The following is a 9,340-nucleotide window of genomic DNA, read 5'->3' as shown; positions in this document are numbered from 1 at the left end:
AACTGGGATTATTAGGCTAATTACTGCATACATTTTTTTAATGCTAATAGCGATATGAAACACTGCTTGGTGTTTACTGTGGGATGAATATTCAAAATTGTCAAGAGAAGTGGGGTAAAAATGCATGTTTTTTCAACTTGAGATAGATGCCAACTGCACACACACATATATTGTAACATTTTAATTTTTAAAATAAAATTGGCACACTATTAATACAAAGACACAGAAATGCCATACATGAAAAATTGTAAAATATATAAGCATAGCACCCTCAGAGAGGTTCACAGAGAGTCCAAAAACCCCTCCAAGCAGACTTGGATCAAAATGATATATATGTTTCTTTTAATTAGCCTTTTCCTGTATTTAGGGTTTACATGTGCAGGCTTCTTTCTGTCAACAGAGGTTTTAAAATGAACACTTTTTGAAACGTAAAATGATATTCTCATTGATTTAGAGAAATCCAGGAATAAGAACTTCAAAAAATACCCACCTAAAATTGTGACAGTTGGCAGCACTGAAATCAAAAAAACTTGTGAAAGTTTTCCATGGCCATTTACATTTTTCCCTTTTCTACTAAGCAAACGTGATGCTATTTCACAAAAAAAAACGAGACTGCAACAGGTTGCAAACCTTTAACACAGTTTTGAACTGTAGCCACATTCACAGCTCAACTGAAGTAAGATTAGAAACAAGAGTGAAACACTGAAGTTACTCCAGGATGCAAGGCCAACTACATATGTAAACGCTGAAGAGCTGGACTACCAGCTAACTCTAAAGAACAGAGACTGCAGAAGTAACATTCAAAGCCTATTAAGAACACATTAAACAGTACATTAGCTAGCATAGCGGAAAGTCAGTGAACAGAGGACTTGTGGGTCATCCACTTCATCTCCTCATGTCACCTGCTATACCACAGCTTATTATAAGAATATATAAATACAAAAATAGTGAATCAGGACTTACTTTGCATAATAAATAACTTTTCTATATGACTTGTTTAAGTACAACTACAGTAAAATCAGTGCAAAAATGGTCAAAATGTACCGAAGGAACAGAGAGTGCTGCCTGCCAGCATGTGCATCATAAAACACCCATATTTCACCTACTGCATCATATACTGAGAAGAATAAAAAAATTCACAATGTACACTTCTAACTGTGCCATTCTACACTGCAGCTATTTACAATGTCAGACACATGAGATTAAAGCAATGCACATGTTATTTAAACTGCACTCTTCTTTCTTTCTCATTATTTTATGGTATTTTAAATAACTCCCTCTCTCCCGATTGATACTATGAAGGGAAGTTGTCCTATGAGTCCGCATTTGCATGAGAAGCCTTCTTGGAATTAAGAAAGTTCTTTTTCTTTTTCCTTGGAGAACTGTGCAAAGGAAGAATTGGATCACTGGGCCCACGGAACAAAAATACCTTCTCCCCTGTTTCTAATATCTCTATGGATTCAGCAGTTGCAGTGTTCAAAGCAGGTGGATCAGACTGTTCCATAGCAGGCTGTGTAGGTGAATATCCAAGATGAACGAATGGTGCTTTTTCCAAGAGGGCAAGTTGTTTCTTCTTTACCAAGCTACAGTAATTAAAAAAAAAAAAAATTTGAAAAAAGAAAATTTGGGAAAAAAAAAGCATAACTTCCTATGTCATGTTCTCACATGGAAGTAGTGACTTCGAAAGCTAAAGGAAACAGAATTTCAACCGACAGAATTGTAATTTCCAGTCCAATCCCAAATAATTCACATATTGTTTTATGAGATATAAAATTGCATAAGGAAAGTTAGCCTTATAATAAATAAGCATACGGAAGACGGGCAGTGCATATGAAAAATATGTGAGCTTTGTAGATATGTACAGAAAAATCTTTTTAGGCATTTACTATTACTGCTTATCATGTGTGATTATGTCCTAGGAAACGGAAACAGCAGAACACTGACAGAAAATGTGTATTTATGAATTTATTTTCTGCTTTCTAACAGATAAAAGAGAAACCTTGGAGACTAAATGAAGTATTAAAAAAAACCATGTATGTTTATTCCTGTTTTCTCCTTACCTGTCTTTTCTCTTGTTTAGAGAAGGGAATTTTTCCAAACTTTTGTTTATCAGATCTTGCCTTAATTTGCTCTCCAGTGCTTGCCACAACTCTTGGTTCTTCCTGAAGGAGTAGGAAAGGAAAAAATTCCCAGCAGCAAATCTCCAAATAAACACACTTTCCTCCCCTTTCTAATTTTAGCTACCAAACCCACGACAGTAATACCATGAGTACAGTCAGTAAGAGCATTCAAGTATTTGCTTGCTGCCCTGCCATAAATAATTTAAATCAGCTAAGATCACACCTCAGGGAATGGTCCCAAGGACCATTATCTGTTCCTTGACAACTCATGTTTGACAACTAGAGGGACCAATGCCATAATATCTGCTTTTTCCCCTTCCCACGTCATGGCAAGGAGTTAGGAGAGAATATCTGGGAGCACCTCCGTGTTAGCTGCGCAGGTAATGGAGATAAAATGAAGGGATAAAGACTTTGGGAGATGAACCTTCTCTGTGAGTAGAGGGAAAATCAGTGGCCACTTGGGACTACTATACTGAACTACAAAGGGCAAGGTTGAAACCTTTATTATTAGAAACAAGGACCTCCTTTATATCATTAGGAGTTCTATACTCCTGAAATCAAGTGTGCTAGAATATTATAAATACAAAATGCTGGAAGGAAAATTTTTTCATAAACTCCAGTTAAAGTAAAGAGAAAGAAAATGATCAGAACTAGATTTATACATCTATAAAACAACCACTTAACTCCAAAAGTTATAAAATGTATTATCTTTTTGTCAATTTATTATAGTTTAAATATTTCATGAAATAAGGTAGCACTTTCAAAGTATTTTTACCCCACAAAAATATTTCAAAAGGAAACTTATGCACCTGTGATCTTTATTATTGCTGTCAATCTGCTTGTCCAGCAAACATACACATATGCAAAGCAATAATCTTTTCTTGCAATGGTTTACCAAAAAATATCACGCTTACCTTTTCTTAGAGCTGCCAGACTCGTCTGCATTACTGTCACTTTCAGCAACACCATCTGAGTATTTACTGATGGAATCAAGGACAGAAAGTATCTCACTTTGTGAGCTGGAGGGCAGCAACAAATTCAGGACCCTGTGCAGCATCCTCATTGGTACCCATGTCAGTTTAGCCAAATAGCCTGCCAGCCGAAGCTCCTAGAGGATCAGTGAATAGAAGACAGATAAATTTAGCACTGAAAAGAAAAGAATTATTCATTATAGAACAAAAAATATTACTGAAAATCATGTTAGTGGCAACAATTTTGGTGTCAAGTGGTCACAGTCCCATGGCCACAGTGGATAGAAACCCATATATATTTTGATTGTCCTTTTCATTTTGGATAAAGTAAATGTCAGTGTTAGAAAAACAGCTGATCTTAGTGTATGTGCTTAAGGCATATACTTGATGCCCTTCAGTCTGAAAAAAATACAATGCAACCATAATCTAGCATGTAAGGTTTAGTTAATTTATGGCTTGTACTATTATGAAGAAATGCTTTCAAGATACTAATGAAGCTATGCTCTGCAAAATTAAGGGAGAAAAAATAGCCTCTGAAACCTAATGACAACATTTATATGTTGCCAGGGCTGAGCACTTCATTGTGCAGCCTCTCTTAACACAAGATTCTGTGATAAACTCAGAGAGCAGCTTGTAATAACATTTGTTAAGAGGTAAAGGAAAAATCTGGTTTTGTTTTGGTGTTTGGGGTTTATTTTTTTTTCCACATGTCCTCTCTTTTTTTTTGCCCAAAGGTCAGTGGTAGACCATATTAACATAGTGCTCAAATAGACTAAGTTCAAATGTAGTTGCTCCCTAGACAATCAACCAGCCCCATTTCCCCCTCCAAACCCCAAAATCCTGTTGTTTTCTGCTTTGCTTTCAAAACTACTGTGTCTCCAGGGCTGTTTCTGCAGACACCTCATGTCTGTATAACAAATATGAAAAGTCTCCAATGTATTGAGAACTACATGGAAATAAAAGAGTTGAGTAAAATAAAGCAAGTTAAAATCCTCAAAGGATGTCAGAAAAAAAAGCTGTTGTAGTCTATTCAAACCATCCACACATCTCAGGTAGGTGAAGTTAGGTAAGACGTGCCAAATGTTCGAGATGACTCACGACAGCCGAGTCACCTCTGCTCTGCAGACTTTCCTATAAACTTGATGAGGATATGACTACAAAGCCCATGTCACATAAAAAACCTACAAGGTCCCACCCTGCTTGAAAACAGTTGATTTCTTTGTCCAAAATGGATTCAAAATATCACAGTAAATATTTGAACTCTGCCTCTTGCTTTGCATGACCAGTTTCCAGAGTAGCAAATGCACCCATGAGATGCCTTTATTAAATCACTCTTTTCTTTTGCAAGAAGGCGTTTTACCAAAAGGATGTCCTGTAAAGGACAAATCTTTCTGCTAAATCCACGTAAAAACAAAGCAATCACTCCCAATGCAGTCCTAACCCAAATTTTGATTGGCAAAAAATAAAAACCCATGACTATTCTCCAAGAAAAGAACTCCACTCTGAAAGGAGGAAAAATAGCCATGTCCCCAAAGCTTCCTGGGTTTTACAGTGTTCTTGTTATAAGTTTTCCATGGAAACTACTGAGATACTAAAATGAACAAGAAAAAAATCCTAAGATTGAGGAAAAATTATAAATTAATGCAATATCTAAAACATCCAATGTCTTCATCCTAAACAGGAACTAAAGTTAGGTAAAAGAGATGTCTGTTTTGGCTTAGTGCAGGAAACGGTCTGATTCTTCTCTGGAGAAGAATGTAAATAAGAGCTTTAATCTTAATTCAGACACCTCCTTTTAAATTCAATAGTTGTAGACAGACTGCGTTGTACTTTTAGTCTTTAAAACCTCTTCTTTTAGAAACTTACAAAAAACACATTAAGTGAGAATAAAAATTACACATCTCTGTGATGTATTCTGCCCTTTTTGGCTAAATGGTCTCAGGACCTGTAAGTCAGTAATTTATACACAGATGACTTCAGTACTGCTTTCCTCTGTAAGTTTCCTCTTTAAAACATTTTCTCCACTCTGACCCTTACCTTTCCACATCAACTATGATTTGGGAACTGAAAGGGAATCCTTAATGCTTTTCTAACACAGCAGAATTCACAATTAAGTATTCCTGCCAGGTGCCACAATGCTGTCACCAGTACCGAAAGTGGCACAGGGGCCCACTGGCATCTAACATATGTATGGCCAAGGGAGTGCGGATGTGTGAACATGCACCAGCAGTGAGCAGCACTTCCAGATGCTCACAGCTATTCAGACCAGCTTGCAGAACTGGGAAGAAGTGAAAGTGCATGCAAATACAGGAATGGTCAACCAGTCAGACCAAAAGCGCTCCAGTGTGGGGTGACTTTGATTCTTCTGGTATATTATATGGTCAAAATAAAACCAGGAATGAATTGTAGTTTACACACAGCAGAATTACTTTTAAGTATATGGACTGAGCAATGTGAATTTCAACAACTAACGGCAGAATCAGTGAACTCGATCTGTGCTGTGTTTCAAGCTTACTGTGCTGTTTCCACATGACACTCTGCCTGCATCTGCTGTCTCCAGAATGCAACTGGTGTACCTGGGACTATATTATGAGTTTATTTAAAAGAAACTTCTCAGCCAGAGGCTTATGATACTGAACTGACTATCATTCAAGCAAATCTCTTATTGACCTAGATCTGCCTTGATAAGGATAAGCTGAAACATGAAATGTAGAAAAGCACAAATTACCTGGTTTTCCAGAGGGGACTGCATGCACAGTTCTGAAAACAATCCTAAAGAGGAAAGTCCTCTTAAAGAAACAAATGAGTGCAAGATGCAGAGGTACAATAGCTATAGCTTCCTAATACTTGCCAATGTACTGTGTTCCATAATTTATATGAAAATGAGGGAGAAGGGAAGATTTAAAAATCGATTCCCATATCACACACACGATAAGCACATCCAAAAGCAGGAACATGTTGCACTCTAAGCCTTAATAAATTAGTCATCTCTAATCACATTCTTCTTTACAGTTAAATTAAGAATATTGAGGTTTGGAATTATAGTTGGACTTATACTTGTGGAGAACAGATGTTTTGTATATCCGCAGGGTAAATAAGTATGTGTTTTATGGAATTTCAACAAATTATGTCCCAGAATATCTCTGGGCTACACTTTATGTGAATAAATATGAACACAAAAACCCCAATGGGACATATAATGATATCAAATGCATTTTTACACAAATTAATGATTTCTTCAGGGAATCTTATGAACAAAACACAAAGCAGTCCCCCAAGTATACACTGAACAGTGAGTGCAGTTTTTCAACTGCAGTGAAGTGACAGTGATGCTTTTAAATCTGTCTTCAAGATACCAAAATTTATAATTATCAAAGGTCACTGTTTACCTGCTAGGGTGGTAAGAGGAGTGCATACTGTGAAAATTATGACATTTTCAGTTTATGTAGTCTGCAAAGCAATGATCTTACCCTCTCAATTTGCAGAATACAAGTCATGCTGTTCAGAAGCTCTTTCACAATGCATCTATGCCCAAGAAACTTAACAATCATCACAGAAGACAACTAAATTGCTGTAACCCAAGAGGAAATAGTCAGCAATCTGGTACACCACTTAAGACACACACATATCTATGGGGCTAGATGGGATCCATCCAAGGGTCCTGAGGAACCAGTGGAAGTGCTCCCTGAGCCACTTCCAATCAGTTATCAGCAGTCCTGGCTGCTGGGGAGATCACAATTGACTGGAGGTTAGCATTCATCTTAACATGGCACAAATCTTGAATTCATGCCTTTATGAGGGAGGTAGATGCTGAGGCTCTAGCAGAGACAACCAAGCCCAAGAGCAGCAGAAAAACATTTCACAACATCCTGTGCAAGATAAGAACTCTTCTGCTGAGCATCTGGCTTGTTACATGCATCTTCTTCTAAAGCTTCTATGCTCAAGAGTATGGCAAGATAAGAACCACAGTATGAGATTAATGCAGTCTTCCCACTTAGTGCTGACTGGTTTTGCCAGCTGATGAAATTGCTAAATAAACACTGTACATGGTCTCTCCAATTAGTCCAAGATTGCAAGGCAACAGCATATTTAAAACTATTGGAATTAAACTATGATAATGGTCTCAGTAGTTCTAATCTGGAGGAGTTGGTCTGGGCTGTTAAAGCCTTTATAATGGCCACAGATGCAGCATATTTTGTCAGATAAATACATAATGAACTAGGAAAAAAAACCAAACTCCAACAAACAGTATAAGAAGAATTCAAAAGACTACAGCCAAGCAAGTCCTTTGATTTAACCCACACTAGTACAGAGAAAGACCAGCAAAGGCCAAAGGACCTTTCAAAGCATCTTCAATTTTTCTATCTGCTATAACGCTTATTTTCTACAAATGTGGAAAGGAGTTTATTTTAGCTAAGACTTAACTTCTATTTATCATATTCAGCATGTACCTGAAGCACTGTATGTTTCAGCAAAATATTCACAGAAGCCTCCCTAACTGTTTCACAAAAAAAAAAAAAAAAAGGAACATTGAACAGGCCAAAAGATCATCTTTCTCCTAGAAAAAAGTTCTGAAATCTTGAAGTATTAGACAGATGCAACTAAAAATGGGCAAAATAAAGCCTCTAATTTCATACTGCCTCTAAAAGGTATTATAGCTGTCACTGCCCACATCACCATTCTGAAACTGAATGAATAATGAAAACAGTGGGTGATCATTTTATGCAAGTTATTTTAAAGAAGCATAAATGAATACACATAAAGTTTAAAGTTATAAAGAAATAAAGATTAAACTTACCATCATATGAATATTTACATCATAAATACCATATAACCTTACCAAGGTTATGAAAAATATCATATCACCTTATCAAAGGCCTGCAGCAGAAATGTTTAGCAGTGTCAGCAGAATGCAGTGAAATCCCAATGAAATATTAGGAGCTTTATGCACAATAGGTTATTGGGGGCAGAAAACAGTGGGAAGGAACTAAAGGCTGGAACAGAATTCAGCAGCTCTTGAGAGCCATATCTGCTTACAATATCCCAAACTGTCAAGGCTGACAGGATAGCAAACCAGTTTGAAAAAAACCAAACAGTTGCAACAGGAGGTGGGGGGAAATCAAAGAGGAAAATAATAATACTAATAAAACTAAACACACCCGCACCCGGCCCCCGAACTCTACAGCAATACATAGCTTGGATTTAAAACTGGGAGGCTGGTAACGCTGGTCATGACCTCTTCAGCAAACACCTCCAACTGTAGCACTGCAAGACACACCAGAATGTGCTTTTGATGTTTCTATTATTATGCCCAGAGGACAGGATGCTCTGGAAAGTGTTAAGACAAAATCTGAATTCCCACTGTTTCATTCAACTGATTAGCACAGAATGAGATATTCTATTTCAGGACAGAGCCTTAGCCATAAGGTTGCCAGATATTCAGAGGTAAGGAAGACTTGCAAAAGGACTCTACTCTGAATGGAGCCTGAGTGTCCTCATGAGAGGCAGAGACTGAAGGGATTATCACCCACCAGTGAACTTTAAGAGACTGTGATGCAAATTCCTTACCTAAATCAGAGTACAGGTCTGAAAATATGTGCTACCTTCCAGGTGAATATCCTAACACAGAAAAAATATACAAGAGTCTCACTCCAATTCTTCATGAGAGCAGCTGGCTTAAAATAGGCATCTAACTCAGGAGACAACAGAGTTCACAAAACTGAGCAGAAACAAGCTAAGACACAGGAAAAGCTGAAAGACCCTTAGTCTAAGTGATTCCTCCCTTGGCTTGCTGACTTCTGAAGCTCTGAATTTATGATTCATGTGACTGCAACCACACTTGTTCCTGAGAGGAAAGATGCTTGGATGCAAAAGGCTCCAACGCTGAGTCTCTTTCTGACACCAGCTACATATCTCAACCAAGGCCTGCAGATAACACTTGAGGACAGCAGTGATTCATTTTTAATGCCTTTTGTGGGACTGACAGGCAGCCAATACCTGAAGCGGTGACACTCTTCTAAAAAACGCTATGAGTAGTGATACTAGAAAACTTAACTAGCAGTCCTTCTATCTTCTAGTTTTGTAACACAATCAATGCAACCATTCCTCATTAAAACCTACACAAACCCCTTGTCTTGTTACATGAAAATCAGACTGTAAATCTACCTGTAAAACAGAAATTCAGGCAATTTATTTCTCTACAGAATGAAATGCAACAGGAGAACACCCTGAAAGGATTTTTAAATGAAT

At 37.4% G+C, this 9,340-nt stretch overlaps 1 protein-coding gene across 8 annotated transcripts in view; it reads right to left on the bottom strand.

Moving 5' to 3' along the window:
• Window positions 1-329: 329 nt before the first annotated feature.
• The window catches only part of EVC2 (EvC ciliary complex subunit 2), a 74,445-nt gene continuing 65,434 nt past the window's right edge, over window positions 330-9,340 (bottom strand). For 3 of the 8 annotated variants that reach the window (XM_061379765.1, XM_061379766.1, XM_061379772.1), the window contains 3 exons: window positions 3,035-3,228; window positions 2,061-2,162; window positions 330-1,583 (listed from right to left, as the gene is read on the bottom strand). In XM_061379765.1, the coding sequence (XP_061235749.1) occupies window positions 1,313-1,583; window positions 2,061-2,162; window positions 3,035-3,228 (567 nt within the window). In that variant the 3' untranslated portion in view covers window positions 330-1,312. Of the gene's footprint in view, window positions 1,584-2,060; window positions 2,163-3,034; window positions 3,229-3,283; window positions 4,464-7,084; window positions 8,140-9,340 lie in introns of those variants that run through there. The other 5 variants (XM_061379768.1, XM_061379771.1, XR_009729479.1 and 2 more) reach the window with 4 other exon arrangements.

This window comes from Neopsephotus bourkii, unplaced genomic scaffold (assembly GCF_033783945.1).
Source record: "Neopsephotus bourkii isolate Nb327-2 ecotype Australia unplaced genomic scaffold, CSIRO-AGI_Nbou_v1 NB_1780, whole genome shotgun sequence".
Lineage (NCBI taxonomy): Eukaryota > Metazoa > Chordata > Aves > Psittaciformes > Psittacidae > Neopsephotus > Neopsephotus bourkii.
This window is presented reverse-complemented; position numbering and strand designations above follow the sequence as displayed.